The sequence below is a fragment of the Salmo salar genome, chromosome 12 (assembly GCF_965601325.2).
Source record: "Salmo salar chromosome 12, fSalSal1, whole genome shotgun sequence".
Lineage (NCBI taxonomy): Eukaryota > Metazoa > Chordata > Actinopteri > Salmoniformes > Salmonidae > Salmo > Salmo salar.
In genome coordinates, this window is record NC_138302.1 from 38,525,742 (window position 1) to 38,542,322 (window position 16,581).

Here is a 16,581-nt window from a genome sequence, read left to right on the forward strand (position 1 = left end):
ATGATTTGTTGTTTCACATAAACAAATTTGTGTTTGAGTGGGTGAATAAGAAAATAGTGCCTCTCCATGGCTAGCAGGTGCAAATATCTAAACCACAGTAGGTACACACGATTAACGCAACTCTGGGCCAGTGAAAGAGTCGCCATTAACAATCTGACCCATCATTTTTCCTTATTTTACATAAACCATCCAAGTGACTTGAAAGGGGAAAAACAGAGCGAGAAGAGGTTAAACCTTGAGGTAAACATTCAAAAATCTAATCAAATTGTATTGGTCACATACACATATTTTGCAGATGTTATTGCAGGTGTGGCGAAATGCTTGTATTCCTTTACAAATGGGTAACAATTCTAGGTAACACTTTCACACTCAAATCATAAAGCCTACTTTTACAGTGCCATGGACAAGACAGAAAATCTGTTTGGCAATTAACATTTAGTTAATTTTTTTACTACATTACCTAATATTGCCTATTGTATTTAGGTAAATGGCAAGCTTTCACAAAATCAGGTATCATGAAATAACAAAGCACTTAAAATATATGACACTGCAATGTATTGGCAAGGTTTCAAGTAAAGCAAGTTAATAATTTGGTAAAGTTTATTTTACCATCCCAAGTAATACACTTTTTTTTTTGTTCTTTTTTTTTTTAAATCAGATCATAAATTACATAAACATTACAATCACTTAACCGCGCTAGCAAAAAAAGTTTGCACCATTTGAAAGTTATAGTTAACATAATTAACAATTTATAGATTTGTTTGTCTTACTTTTGTAATCATATTGTCATTTTTGCTACCATGAGATGGGAAGCACAATGTCTCACCATACAAAAATATAAGTATCGTTTTTCACATTGATAGCAATCTTTGAATATTATAAATGATTCATTTTTCATGGTTACACTTTACACTAAGTTGTCCCATTTCACATGTAAATACTTTAACTTCCGTTACAATCTTCAAAGGACAAAATTGGAATAGTCAAAATTAACGTAGTTAATTAGTAAACTCTAGTTCAAGCTCAACTTTGGTTTGAACCATACACATTGAAATTCCTCCAACAATGCATCACTCAGAGGATCATCAGCTTTGTTACTCATATTTACTCATGCTGTAACAAATTATTTCTTAAAACAATAAACTGCCAACTTAATATAAAGTGTGACCGGATACATTCTCATGGATTAATGCGGTAGCTTTGTTTCAATGTGTATTTGTTCTAAACTGTACTTAAGTGATTCATATTTTTAAAATGTTTCATAATTGTGAATTTTGTATTACTGAATTTATTTTATGCAAATTATCTACAGGGTGGAAGGGGAAACTCTGCACCAACCAGTGTTACCCAAAACTTGGTCAAGGAGAACTTGAGTAAGCTGGTTTTCCATCAACCCATTATATTAATTGTTTTTATTTGAACTGTTGCTCAAACAAGTCTCTGAAAGGATGGCTTGTAAAAGAAACCAGCATTCAAAATAGTTCAGGTTGGGGAAGCATTGGAATAATAAACCACTCGAAATTTGGAACATCCTGTTGAAATGCAAGACTCAGTAAGAGACAACTTTGCAATTAATGGACTTAAATTGGACAACATATGGCTAGTAACTCCAGTGAGAATAGAGAAACTAAACAGAACAGCAGCACTAGTGTCACTTTGAGGATATAGGAAAGTGATGTCCCAACTTTACTCCTAGGAGGTCCATGGATATACTAGTTTTCATTTGAACAACTTTCATATGCATTTGTTGCTGCCATTAACACTGCCAAGTTCAGATGCTTAAGCTCAAGTCAGAAACTAATGGTTACAAATATACAACACAAACCTTACGTTGACTGTTCAGATTGATTTTGCAAACTGTACAAATGTGGTCCACATCCAATATTGTGCATTAATTAGGTTGTGTACTAGTTTGGTCCCTTGGACTAAACGACACTGCTCATCCACTCATTAGTGCAGAGAAAAGGAAGAGAATTTCACAACCCCAGTTTTTTTGCAGAGCCAACACTCTTGAGGAATACACGCTTGCGGTAGAGGATTTGGGGTAATGTAGTGCATGCAGAAGAGAATAGCTTAGCGCCATAATTGGGCGGCACTAGGCTTGGGTGGCTTGGTTATTTTGCAGTGAGTTTCTGCTGAATGAGTTTATATTTGAGCAGCTCTTGTTCAGAGACGGACGGTTTGAGGCAATCCAACGCTTGGTTAAAGTCTTCAGCAGAGAGTATGAGAGGAGTATCCTCTGTGTCCAGACCTGAGAGTGAAAGAGGGAGAGAGAGAAATGGAGGGGCAGTGGAAACAATAAAAAGGGGGTAGAGAATATAGCAGAGTAGAAGGGGGTCGTGGAGAGAAAGGAGTGTGTGAAAGAGATAAATAAGTCCCTAATGCACTTGTTACTAACGCTCGAGGTTGCCATAGGGCTCTAGGAACTGAGACGGTCATCTCTTAAAATACTATCATCAGTAGATATGACATTGTTATTTAGAAAGGATGCTATGAAAGAATGGTATTTTATATATTTTCCAGTACATGATTTATAATGGTTTAAGTTTTTGTGGAATGAAAAATTCATAGAGAAACATAATTGCCACAAATTCTACACTGTAGTAAAAACTTCTGAACATGACTCTGAATGATCTCGTAATGTGTCCATGTGTTGTCAAAATAAGATAGATTCATTTTATGGTTGGTTTCTACAGTACATGATACGAGGAGGTTGTAGGGATAGGACAAACGCAAGAATTCAGCTGATAAACAAAATGGGTTTATAGCAATGAGACTATGGATTTTATAAGCACATTATTTGGGTAGATTGTCCACATTGATTTTATTTTAAAACGCCAAAAGGTATGTTTTTTAATAAATGGACAAGATAAAGATACCATTGAAGATTCACCATTGTATTTACATTTAAATATTAAAAGTGGAACTGTTGTATTTTCAAATGATTTGACCGTTTGTTTAGCCCACTCATGTGAACAGTGAGGTACTGAGGCAATCATACATCCCAGTTTTCCATACTTCTGTTTCAGGCAGGCTTTCAAATTCCTGTATTTAAGACCAACATTTGTTTTTACACCTGAAGGAGGATTTTTAACCAAACTTTACAAGGAAAATGTACATGTCTCCATTTGTGACGGCCAAACGTACCATCAGTGACACGTGCAATCTTCCTCTTAATGGCAGACGTCATGGCGTCGGAGCAGAGAGCATATATGTCCGCCCCTGTGAGCTGAGGTGGGCAGCGTTCCACTACATCCTGGAGACTGATGCTGGGGTCCACCTTGAACCTGAGAGCGCAGAAACACAGACACGCATAGCAATTCACATTCAAACATATGGTATTTGTGCTGTAACACACTTCTGCACTTTAACCTTAATCTGCGAGGATAACTATTGAAAAAAACACCAATAGTTTTACCAGCTTTTTGCTGTTCATGTTTGACAGTAAATGATAATCAGGCAGGACACACATACTTTCTGACTATGGCCTTCAGAACTTGCAGCTGAGACTCTTTGTCTTCATTGATCCCAACATACACCAATTTGTCAAACCTGAAAAAGCAGCGAGGAAACCATAAGGTCAAAAACATAATGGAAAAGACAAAAAAATAAAATAAAAAATAAATAAAAAAGAAGGCTTTTAGAACAATAAAGTACAGACTTGTCCAACATCTAAATGTTGACTTTTTCAGAAGGTACATGCCTGTAGGCGTATACTACATAAACATTTGCTTTGTGAGGAGACTCACACTGATTGACTAGACAAACCGTAATTTGAATCTCACCTGCCAGGTCTGAGCAATGATTGATCGAGCAGGTCTGGCCGGTTGGTGGCGCCAATCACAAACACGTCCCCAGAGGAGTGAAGTCCGTCGAGCTCAGCCAGGAGCTGAGAGACCACCCTACAGTTAACAGAGATCAGGTTCAAACAAGGAAGAGGATGAAGTTGTCCTTAGGCACTGAGCTATGATCAGTTTTCTGTTGTTTCCCCCCAACGATTAAGGTCAGAATTTGGGGAGGATAAACTGATCCTATATAAATGGAGGGAAGCAGGGTTTTACAAGAAAAGACAGTCACTGATCTTCTGAACACGCAAAACACCATGATATTTTAACACTCCACAAAATGACAGTGTGTCAGTACTAAGATTATTCAATATCCACACACTTTCATTGGCCTCAATGAGAGAAATGGAATGTAAAAGGCCCAGTTTCGCCTACGGAAAATGTTTGTCAAACAAGGGTGACTCTGGATCTCCAAAATAACCTGTTTGTTGCATAATATTTTATGACGTGATCTAACTGCTTTGTCGAAATGATTAAAAATAATAATCATAATGATACATTTTCAGTGGTGTATTGTCCAAAAATCAATCCCACCCACCTGTCCATGACTCCACCAGAGTCTCCACTGCGCCCTCTGTTGGGCGCTAAAGAATCCAGCTCGTCAAAGAAGATGATACAAGGGGCCGCTGCTCGAGCTTTGGAGAACACTGGACGAGAGAGAGGAAGAACAGTCACATCATAGGGCATTGGCTCTCACAAAATGTACACTACCGTTCAAAAGTTTGGGGTCACTTAGAAATGCCCTTGTTTAAAAAAAAATAAAGCACATTTGTTGTCCATTAAAATAACATCAAATTGATCAGAAATACAGTGTAGACATTGTTAATGTTGTGAATGACTATTGTAGCTGGAAACGGCTACAATTTGAATGGAATATTTTGAATGGAATATAGAACAAGAATAGACTGACGAGTTTCAGAAGGAAGGTATTTGTTTCTGGACATTTTGAGCCTGTAATCGAACCCACAAATGCTGATGCTCCAGATACTCAACTAGTCTAAAAGGCAGCCAGTTTTATTGCTTCTTTAAATCAGCACAACAGTTTTCAGCTGTGCTAGCATAATTGCAAAAGGATTTTCTAATGATCAATTAGCCTTTCAAAGTGATAAACTTGGATTAGCTAACACATCGTGCCATTGGAACACAGGAGTGATGGTTGCTGATAAATGGGCCTCTGTACGCCTATGTAGATATTCCATAAATAAAAAAAATAAGCCGTTTCCAGCTACAATAGTAATTTACAACATTAACAATGTCTACACTGTATTTCCAAAAAATGTAATGTTATTTTAATGGGGGAAAAAAAAAAAGTGCTTTTCTTTCAAAAACAAGGACATTTCTAAGTGACCCCAAACTTTTGAACGGTAGTGTAAATGCATATATTTAGACTTGACCTCTTGTCTTCACTAGGATGTTTTCAGACAATGCAACAGGAGCATGAAGAAGAACAAGCATAAGGCAGTACAAAAGTAGTAGTGAGCTTGGATCGTCTGCAAACAATTTGTTGGATCTCACAGGGATGTGTCGGTCAATAGGCCTTCATCAGGGTTTTACAGAGAGGTGTAAACTGCTCTGCTTTTGAAATGTACACAACACTTACAGTTGATTGCATGTATTCAACTAGGGCCTGATTTAGAGTTGAGATAAGCGCGTGCAACGCAGAAAGGTCACTTTGACAAAACCTTACTGGCACGCCATGCGCCAGGGGAGTTAAACAGCCATCTAACTCCACTACACTCACCCTCTCTCACGTTCTCCTCGCTTTGACCCACGTACATGTTGATGAGTTCTGGGCCTTTGACACTAAACGAAGAGGAAGACAAAGCCATCAGGATTCAAGCACAATCATTCAGCTGAATGTGTGGAAGAAATATGGATGATCCGCTTATTCACCACAAGATGCTCATTACCCGGTGTCGGGCTCAGGGGGGTGCAACAGTACAGAACAATCGGATAGAAATCTATTATGTAGAACAGACACTCCTCCATCACTTAAAATAGGGAATGTTGGCTCTATATAAGAAATGTCTATCTGCAACATTCCATGACATTTCTCCAGCTTTCTCATACCTTTTTTCCTGACACCAGGGTCATGTACAGTTGGGAGAAAACATTGCGTGAAAACAGGGAGGTGCTATCTGAACCTGTCCAATAAGAAACACTTTTTCCCATTGCAACGGTTCCACTACAGTGTGCCCAACTGAACTTGACCCAGTCATCCAGGCTCCTCTGGTTGTCTCCTACCTGAGGAAGGTCATGGAGCACTCGGTAGCCACAGCCTTGGCCAGCAGGGTCTTGCCCGTGCCGGGAGGCCCGTAGAGGAGCAGGCCGGCGCGGCGCAGGCCCAGGGACAGCAGCTCGGGCCTCTCCAGGGGCAGCTGCACCGTGTCGAGGATCTCCCGCTTCACCTGCTGCAGGCCGCCAACGTCCTGCCAGCGCACACTGGGGATCTGACCACACACACGTTACACTTCTCCACCATAAGCAGTTGATCAGTGTCAGTAGTCTCCTCTGAGCCAGTGAAACATGGGCTACAGTCTAATTCTCTACCCATCGTGAAGTGTGCACTCGTACACTTCCACTCATGGATTTAAAAGGAATGGACTGGTATGAAGAATATGTGGGAAACTCCCTCCAGCCATGCTTGTAACAAATCATATGGTTTTTAAATGCATGAGGAGGAATGAATGAGTGAACACATCTGGAGAAGGGTAGAGAATCGTAACAGAGACATGGGTTTCATCTAAACTGAAAAAAATAAAATGTATGACTTAATTAAATTTCAGACCAATGCAATTTAGGAGAGGAGGCAAGGAAATGGACGATTATTTAGATAATTTGAGAAATAGCCGTGTGCCCCATTTTTGGGGTGTACCTTCGGGGCTCCGATGGCCTGAGAATGGGCATCTTGGAGGGTCTCCAAGGCATTGGTGAAGTCCTGGGCCAGAACGGTTACCCCACAGGCACATAGGTCCTCTTCCTCCTGCACACTGGCCCCCTCTGGGAAACTGAACACAAATGCCTGCCTCAGTCATTCTGTAGTGGTATGATGTCCTTTTGAAATAATTCATTTTTTTAAGTAGTAGTAAACTTGGTTATGCAGCCAACAGAGACAATCACAAGGAATAGGACACAATATTCAACATAACAAGAACAACACATTGTACATAGTTGCTAGAGTTCAGCGGATATTCAGTGGGGGAGAGCAATTGCGGGTGGACGACTCACCAGGATTGGAGTATCCTTCCATGGGCAGATTTACCAGCCTGAGTCAGCAGTGCACTGAGGTCCCCCAATAGAAAGCCCTGTGAGTCGAGAGAGGGAGGTATAGAGAGAAATATAAAAAGAGGACAGAGGGGGAGGTGTTAGAAGGACCGTCAAAAGTCATGGTCCTTCTGAATGTGTGTCTTCCACAAAACCAAACTCACTTCCATAGATTCTCAAATGCTCTCTAAACCAATCTGGTGCCTTTTAAATCCTTGAAGGGGGATGTGAACAAGTGAACAGAAATATTGGGGAGAATGAGAATTGGGCTGGTGTCTATGAAGTATGAATATAATGGCTAAAACCATGCTATGGATCTCACCGCAGTGTGCTTTGCCAGCCTGGCCAGGTTGACGTCCCTTCCCAGGGGCATGCCCTCGCTGAGGCTGGCCAGCATGGCCCGGCGCTGCTCCTCACTGGGGCTCTCTATCGACACCTGGTGGATAAAGGCTGCCATCACGTCGGACGACAGCTCCCGGGGTTTACTCACTGCCGCCACCACAACCACGCTAAGGGGGAGGGGGAGAGAGTGACGGAGGTTATAGACGTAGCCGTTCCTTCTTTGCCCTTCATTCAATGATACTGAAATTAACGTTTTGTTTCTTGTTGTTGCAATAAGGTCTGGTGGCTCAATTCAACTGAATTCACATTGCGTTATTTACGCAGTAGGTCCCTTTATCTAACAGAAAAACAAACACTATTATCACCGTGTAGATGCTTCCAGTTATCGGAATAAGAAGTGTGTCGAATAAAAAAAATGTATTGGTCACATACACATGATTAGCTAATGTTATTGCGGGTGTAGCGAAATGCTTACGCGGATTGAATAACTACACTGTTTATATTCTGCCATATTACCAGTCACCTTGCCCTGGTTAAATGCGGTGGTTCGCGCATTCAGGTTCGCTCAATTGCCACCATCTATCCACGGTTTCTGGTTAGGGTAGGTTTTAATAGTCACAGTGGGAACTACATCGCCTATACACTTCCTTATGAACTTATACACAGATACGGTGACTGCGTCTAGGTTATTTCCGCAAGCTACCCGGACCATATCCCAGTCCACGTGATCAAAACAATCCTGAAGTGTGGATTCCGATTGGTCAGACCAGCATTGAATAGTACGAAGCACGGGTACTTCCTGTTTGAGTTCCTGCCTATAGGACGGGAGGAGCAAGATGGAGTCTTGGTCAGATTTGTCGAATGGAGGGCCAGGGAGGGCCTTGTAAGCATTTCGGAAGTTTGAATAGCAATGGTCTTCAGATTTGCTTTGTTAAAATCCCCAGCTACAATAAATGCAGCCTCAGGATATGTGGTTTCCAGTTTGCATGAATTCCAGTGAAGTTCTTTGAGGGCCGTCGAGGTTTCGGCTTGAGGTGGGATGTAAACGGCCGTGGCGATGACGGAGGAGAATTCTCAAGGGAGATAATATGGTTGGCATTTAATTGTGAGGTATTCTAGGTCGGGTGAACAAAATGACTTGAGTTCCTGTATGTTCCTAGAATTACACCATGAATCGTTAATCATGAAACACACCCCTCCGCCCTTCTGCTTCCTGGAGAGATATTTATTCCTATGTTACAGGCCCCGATGTCCTTGCTCTAAGCTCATCAACTTTGTTATCCAAAGACTGAACATTAGCGAGTAATATGAACACCTAAGTCAAACCAGCAGGCCGCCTCGAGTGCCAATCCTCAGCCGCCGATGTTTTAGGTCGGCCTCTGGAATAAGTTCAATTGCTCTGGGGAGAGTGAAGAAAGGATCTGCTCCAGGGAAGTCGTATTCCTGGTCGTAATGCTGGTAGTTCTGGTGAGTTACTGCCACTCTAATATCCAATAGTTCTTCCCGGCTGTATGTAATGACACAAAACATTTCCTGAGCTAATAATGTAAAAAAGTTGCGATGCTGCCATCTCCGTCAGCGCCATCTTCGTGTGTGTGTTTGCATGCACGCGCACAGGCAGAAGCTTACAGTAGTAGTAACAAAGGCACTGCATAAACATGGCTATGGCCGGGATCGACTGAATTCTAGCCTTGGTTAAGATGGATGGGCTACCTGGCAGGGGCGTGGGCAATGAACTGGCACAGGGCGGCTATGACCCTGGCATCCTCCTCGGTGCCATCCCTGGGCTGGCCCAGCAGCTGCAGGTTCCTGAGCAGCAGGATGCACGGCCGGTGGGCCTCAGCTCGCTGGAAGACAGACTTCATCTTTGCCTCGCAGGCGGCGGCCGTGTCGGCGCAGAGGGTCACGCAGTCCACCTGCACAGGGGCAGAGAGAGGAAACTTTTGAACATTTCCAAACATTTAACATAAGCAACTTAAGACTAAAGTTAAGTCCCGTAACTAAGGGTGAGGATAGCCTTAGATTTCATCTGCTTACGGACTGAATATTTCACATCAAATGAATCATATTACTACCTCAATTCAAATGGCTATAGAGCGAGTAACCCCATAAAAACTAATACATGTACATTTGTATTTTAATTCAATCTTGTAGTAAGCCAGTTCTGTGATTCTGAAGGATACCTTCACTAAGTGCAGATGGAGTCTACGGCATGCAGCTCTGACAGAGGTGAATTTGCCACTGCCACTCGGTCCCAGGAGGAGGATGGTGCAGCCGCTCATCAGAGCAGCAGAGCTTGAAAAAAACAGTTGATACAAAAAAGTCAGCATAGAGGTAAAAAGGAGTGCGGATAACAGTTATTCTACATACAGTAAGTATCCTGTTATATTGGCTATGACTAAATCTTGTTCACTTACACTTTACATATTGTTTACCGTGTTGCCCTGGGTCTGCGGTATCAGCTGACATATACAAGCCAATAATGGTAACCGGGATGATGTGAATTGCATTTATGTCCGTGTCTGTTTTCAGGAAGATGCCCAGGACCGTACTTACGAGACACCAAATAGAAAACGGGGAAGGACTACCTGAACTTCCAATAAGATGTCCGATAAGAAACTCTCGTTTCTGTTGCAAAGCGTTTTACATTGCAAAACCTTTTGCTATGGTTTGCACTAATGAATACAGCCCAGTTGTGTAAGATGATGTCATTCTGCTGAGTTAACACTGACCTTTCATTCAAGTGGGGCTGGATGATAGTGGAGAATTGGTCCACGGTGCTGGAGAGCCCAGGGGGAGACAGGCTAGTCCAGAGGGAAGGCTCCTCGCCAACAAGGGAACAGGGAGCCAGGCTATTGGTGGAGCCTCCCTAAAAAGGACAAGTAATATGCATGGTGTGTGTCAGTTGCAAAAAGTAAACAACTGGAGAAACCTCGTCATTTTGAGACAAGTGTTTGAAGCAGCAGAAGAGTGTAGGAGCGGTTGCTAAATAACTGTAAACAATTTTAGCTGACGAGCTAATCATTTTGGCAAACAGGAGTGAAACGATCTTATTCATTGTTAAATTAGCCAACGCAAATGTCTTTGCTAGCAAATGCGATGCCGTCTCCAAACTTGCAAGGGGTCTAGTCATGTTCACTTTGATGTTTGTGACATCTCTACTTTTAAGCTAGTAGACAATCCTCAAAATGGCTTTAGCTTTTGAGATACCCCTGCCCAAGGTATAGCAAACAGAACCATGCTTTTCCATATCTCTAAGGTCTCCCATTATTGAAATAGATGGTTGTATCGCAGACACTGAAAACTGTCCTTTTTTTCAGTCAAAGGTTCCTCTGTGAATTGGAATTGTTTAGCCCCTACTGTTGCAATTACGTTGGGGGGGGGGGGGGGGGGGGGGCTAGATGACTCCAAATCCAACATGGTGTCCAAAATCCAATATGGCTGCCACATTTCCATTAAATGGTGGTTTAATCACCTGTACAAGTTCACATTTTAAGAGATACATTTTTCTGATTTGTGCACTGCACTCAAGACTATTTGTGTGTACTTCATCGATGGTAGAAATCCAATATGCCCACCATATACACTCAAACACCTTTGTCTGGATATATAAAAAAGGCAGCAGACTGCATGGCATGGCAGCCACAAGTATTCCAAGCCACAAGCCTCTCTGACGATCAATGAGACAACCGGGAGGCTCCAACGAAATGAAAGAGAATCCAACCCTGGGTTCTGACACTCGGTCCCTAGCTCTACAACTTGCCCCCCAATGTGGTATAACATGCCACTCCAGGATTGGGCTGTTAAGTCACCTCCTTATAATTTAGAAGTGAGCTTTGATTCATTGCTAGTCTAATTTGTCCGTCTGAATCAAACATGACCTCCCGCTGGCTCACTGCATTTGTGAAGCACAACGAGATGTTCCGGTGGCATTTATCCTGTTCAGGTTGAGCTGGCACATTGCTTCTTCCAGACAAACATGCCCACCATCCTGGCTGTCTGCCCTGGAGTTGCCGTATATATTGACTTGGTGACAGCTATAGTGTATGAAGAGAATGCAACGACACATGACAAGCGCATAAAGCAGGTGTTAACTACAATGAACTAACACAACCTGACACTCAATGACAAGAAATTCCATCAACTTTGTGGGCCTTCACGTCATAGGAATTGAACCTCTCCAATGTCAATACCATCTTGAATCTCCCAGAACAGTCCTTGATAAGCCCACTCCAGCATCAGTCCTTCCCTCGGGTACTACTAGACACACCATGGTACTGGACTGCCACACGTCAGGCCATTCACAGCCAAAATGCCATCTGGAAAATGCTGGTGTGCATTGCCCTAATATGTACCCATTTTGCTACCAACCTGAACTGGACTCACATGTGAAGAATTAGCTTTCATGCTCCTCTGCAACCCTTTTACTGTCCATCTTCAAATGTATGTGTGTGGAACTGTGCTATGTCCCTCAAAACCAATGCTTCTTAATCATAGTCTATGACCTAGCTACACTAGCTAACCTCTACGTAACCTGAGGTCACCCTCACAGGTTCTGTCACACTCCACATCTCCTGCTGGGCATGCCCCAGTCCGTTATCAATGCCAACCTCCCACAGTTAATGTCGGACAAATTATCATCCTAACTGACTTCCAAAGGAATATAAAGAAATATGTACGACATGACCTGCAGGACTTTTTGCCACATTCAATATATAAAAAAATAGTATGTTTGTGACAGCCGTTTCACAGACTCTCCTTACAACCAGACAACCAAACAGTATCCCAAGCATCATTCAGGCTGGGATAACATTCCACTTAGTCAATGGGTCTCTTTGGTATGCAAGCTTCATCTGCTAACTGACAATAGCGAACTGTAGAAATGGAAACTGATCACCCCACAGCCCCAATACCCCACCAGTCATACAGGAAGGACACTGCTCTTGTCGCTGCAGCTTGCAAAGAATGACCAGTTAGCTGTGCAAGCTGATCAGGCCCCAGAACTACAACCACCACTGGCTACAGGTCAGGCCCCAGAACTACAACCACCACTGGCTACAGGTCAGGCCCCAGAACTACAACCACCACTGGCTACAGGTCAGGCCCCAGAACTACAACCACCACTGGCTACAGGTCAGGCCCCAGAACTACAACCACCACTGGCTACTTTGTCTTCTCACTTTGTAAGGATACACTGTCTTGGTCACCTCAAAGACTTTGAATCAACCTTGCACACTTAGTTTTAGTGGGGACATAGCAACTAGAGTAGCTGGCTGTTGTATTACAGTTGTGGCGTGCTTGCCGTTACGCTACAGTGTGCTTATGTCGTGAAAGAGAAAGGGGGTATACCTAGTCAGTTGCACAACTGAATGCATTCAACTGAAATGTGTCTTCGGTATTTAACCCAACCCGTCGGAATCAGAGAGATGCGAGGTGATGCCTTAATCAATATCCATGTCATCGGCGCCCGGGGAACAGTTGTTGTTAACTGCCTTGCTCAAGGGCAGAAATATATATAAAAAAATTACAATAGCCACAACATCAAAAAACATGTAACTGTCTGGATTTGTCTCAGGCAGGACCATACAGCACTGAATGACAACAAATTTAACTTGGAAAGTTGTCTATTGAATAGCTACCAAAAAGTGAATTTGACATAACTATTCATAGTTGATATTTACGACTATTGTATCTGTGTGTTTACAGCTCTATATTTCAAAGATGCATTAAGATATCCCAATGCTGTTTGTTTGTGTATGTAGGGCAGACTACTTGCATTTACAATTTTAGCAATATCAGAGCTTGCAATACTGGGTTAAATGAGCTTACGTGACCCACACCCCTTCAGCCGGGCATTATTCTGCACTTTCTCAGTTAAGGGGTGTCACAACATCTATCAAATTTAAACCCTTTTACAGTAATGTATTTGTACATTTTTACATGCACATCCCATTTCATATATGGGAGAACTTAAAGATATGTGAAAACATGGTTGTGTTTTGTTATACCTCAGGTAGGGGTATCTCAACATTTTGGAGGCCTTGCACTAGCCTAGTTCCAAGCGTAGGCCTATTGAAATACATACTTCACCACTCAAAAGAGCAAGACATAACTAGTATTGAATGTTCACTTTATGCATGCGGTCTTAAAACTGTCTGAATCTGGCTATTGATGTGACATTTTATGTAAAAAGTTTAAACGTACCATGTATAGAGATGTGTGGACAGTGTCTGCAAGGTAAGGACCTTGGTCTTCCTCCTCTGTAGAGCCACAAACCTTTTTCACTTTGAAATACACAACCGGCCACCTAACGAAAGTTCAGAGTTCGAAGTAAGAAAAGTGTCATTGAATACCCAATCATGTGCTCATGTTGATTTGACGTAAAGCAGCAAGATATGGTGGCACGCCATTTTATCTGACACACACTGTAGTATAGGAGAAACATTTGTTAAATCATTATGGTCAACCTCCCTCGGTTGTTCCGAGTGTAAATGGATAAATAAGTGTAAGCATTAGTCTGCTTGACGTGTGGACCTTGTGATTCCCTCAGAGTTGCTCTCCATGACTTCAGGATGCCCTTCAGATGGGATGCCCAAAACACCGCCCAGCTGCACAAGTCTGGGAGAGAAGGAACAAAGGTAAAAGATAAAAAGGTCAAATACAGCACGGTGCGTGCAAAACAAATCCTACAGGGAAGATGCAACAAACCAACAACAGTATGAAGCACAAACCAAGGCCAGAGTCGCATTGATTAGTGCACACAATAGAAAAACCTTTTGCAACAAACAGAAAATGGGAGTTTCTTATAGGCCAAATTCAGGTAGTCCCTCCCCAATTTCAGCCCATTCACTTCCGTTTGGTTACCAATGAATACAAAACATTTTTATAATTAGTACAGATAGAAGGGCAGAGTATTTCACTAACCTTGGTATGGTAAAGTGCTCACAGAGGATACTGTCAAAGGGACCATGAGAATTGTATTCTGGGGAGATGACAGCATCAATGTGGAGGTCTTTGGCTAACAGCGGTGATGCTGATCGAGAGAGGCTCTCTGAAAGCTGAAGACCTGACTGTGAAACGACCCCGTTCCATCTCTGAGATAATTCAAAGAAATGCAGCAAATAATTCAGCATTATGACCATTATTATGTGAAGACAAATCTGTGTCCAAAATTGTCAAGTTGCTTGGATGTTCCAGGATTTGAGAATTGGCGTATATGGGCATGCACATCCCTTTCATATTAAACTTTCCCTTTAACCTATTCAAATTGATTTGAATATAAACTAAGAAGAAAAAAGTTTAGAGTTGCAATGACAACCTGCATGCAAATGGACATGGAGGACGTCGCACAACACTTAACTTTCAACTAAAATGTAAGAACAAATATGTACAAATATTTACTCACCTTTATCTTCACAGCTCTGCTACTGACTGGCGCTGGCTCTCCGTTTGACAAGTTGAACCAATGAGTCGGCGATATGAAGCCAACGTTGTCTTGAAGGTCCAACTCCGCACACTTGCTGAAATCTGCCACAACAACCAAGCCGAGGTGGACCATTTCGGCGCCCTTAGATGGCTCTTTGCCAGGTGCGTTATCATCGGCTTGCCCGGGACTTGGCAGGGATTCGCCTCTGTAGGACGTCTTTGTCGTTTCTGATGAGCAGTTAAACCTAGACACCACTACCCACTCACGGTTGAATAACCCGAGTTTGAGCAGCAACTGTTTGCTTACGAAAACAGTACTGTCTAAATCGATTTTAGCATCGCGCTTCTCCACTAGTACAATTCTCCCTTGACGGTACAAGCGATGAATATCCACGATTCTGACATCCAGCCTACACTCCAGTGCTTGCAAAAAAGCGGATAAACTCGAGTCCAATACTTGCCTGTTGTCAAGTAAAGAGCTTCCCCCGCCAAGACTATTCGCGTAGTGTGCAAAATCAGAGACAAATAGCGAGGTCAGATTTCTAGTAGCCAAACCATTCGAGGTCTCCAGTGCACCATGTTGCGCAATGTCTCTGCAGTCGGTGACCACCACTGTTGTGTTGATTGTTATCATCCCCTGCGTTATAGGTGTACACTCCAACACAACTAAGTCGAACAGAAAGTGTTGCACTTGAGATATATCATCTCCAAGTAAAGGGTGATAGGGAAGTGATAGCGAGTCCCCTTGTCGTGCCAATAGTGGTTGACCTTGGCACGAAGCCAGTATGAGAAGTCCATTGGAAAACTTATCCGAGTTTGCCCACTTGAAACTCTGTCTTGTTCGTGCCCCTATAACAACTTTTCTAAGGGAAAACGGTGACAGTGAGCGTACAACTCCCCTTATATCATCCTGGAGACCGTAGTGTTTGAGAAAGATCTTACTTGTGTACAGCTTTAAAGTTGTGTTGTTTCCATCCGCCCCACAACCTGACGTCTCCTCTGTTGAGTGCGCGCAGAGCAAAACGGCAGTTTTCCCGAGTGTTTGAAGCTTCCGTGATGTGAATAAAAGGGTCGAAGTAGGCTCAATGCAACTTGGAAACGCATATCTAAATTGTGACTTGATAACAAGCACGTGCAAAGGATTTAAGTGCGTTGGAAATGTATCTAAACATGACAGTTCTACCTGAGCTGCCATGTTGGGGGAGCGCATGCGCATTGGGCAATATTTTGTCCGGAAGCGAAAGCAGTTCGGGTGAAACAACTCCTTCCTAAAAGTTCCTTTGATGCCTGTATACAAAAATAACTTTTGCAATCTATTGACCTACAAAAAAGTAGCTGTAAATAACAAAAATGAACTATCTCTGAATAATTAAATAAGAAAAATGCACGCTCACAGCAGTCGGTGACCGGTGGCTACTTTGTCTTCTCATCCTGTAAGGATACACTCATGTCTTCTTGGTCACCTCAAAGACTTTGAATCAACCTTGCACACTTAGTTTTAGTGGGGAAAAGAACGCTGTACATACACTACTAGAGTAGCTGACTGTTGTATTACAGTTGTGGCGCACTTGCTGTTACGATACAGTGTGCATATGTCATGAAATCGAAAAGGGTATACCTAGTCAGTTGCATAACGGAATGCATTCAACGAAATGTGTCTTCGGTATTTAACCCAACCCGTCTGAATCAGAGAGGTGCGAGGGGA

General features: G+C 42.5%; 1 protein-coding gene across 1 annotated transcript; it reads right to left on the reverse strand.

Moving 5' to 3' along the window:
* Window positions 1-243: 243 nt before the first annotated feature.
* pex6 (peroxisomal biogenesis factor 6) lies at window positions 244-16,130 on the reverse strand. The gene is made up of 17 exons (XM_014131204.3): window positions 14,857-16,130; window positions 14,376-14,545; window positions 13,986-14,069; window positions 13,656-13,758; window positions 10,184-10,320; window positions 9,635-9,746; window positions 9,165-9,367; window positions 7,432-7,618; window positions 7,074-7,150; window positions 6,721-6,853; window positions 6,090-6,295; window positions 5,587-5,648; window positions 4,384-4,492; window positions 3,786-3,902; window positions 3,475-3,552; window positions 3,148-3,287; window positions 244-2,251 (listed from the first exon to the last, which is right to left on the reverse strand). Exons 1-17 carry the CDS (start codon window positions 16,090-16,092, stop codon window positions 2,115-2,117), a joined length of 3,291 nt encoding a protein of 1,096 aa, XP_013986679.3. The 5' UTR covers window positions 16,093-16,130; the 3' UTR covers window positions 244-2,114.
* Between the last annotated feature and the right edge of the window lie 451 nt (window positions 16,131-16,581).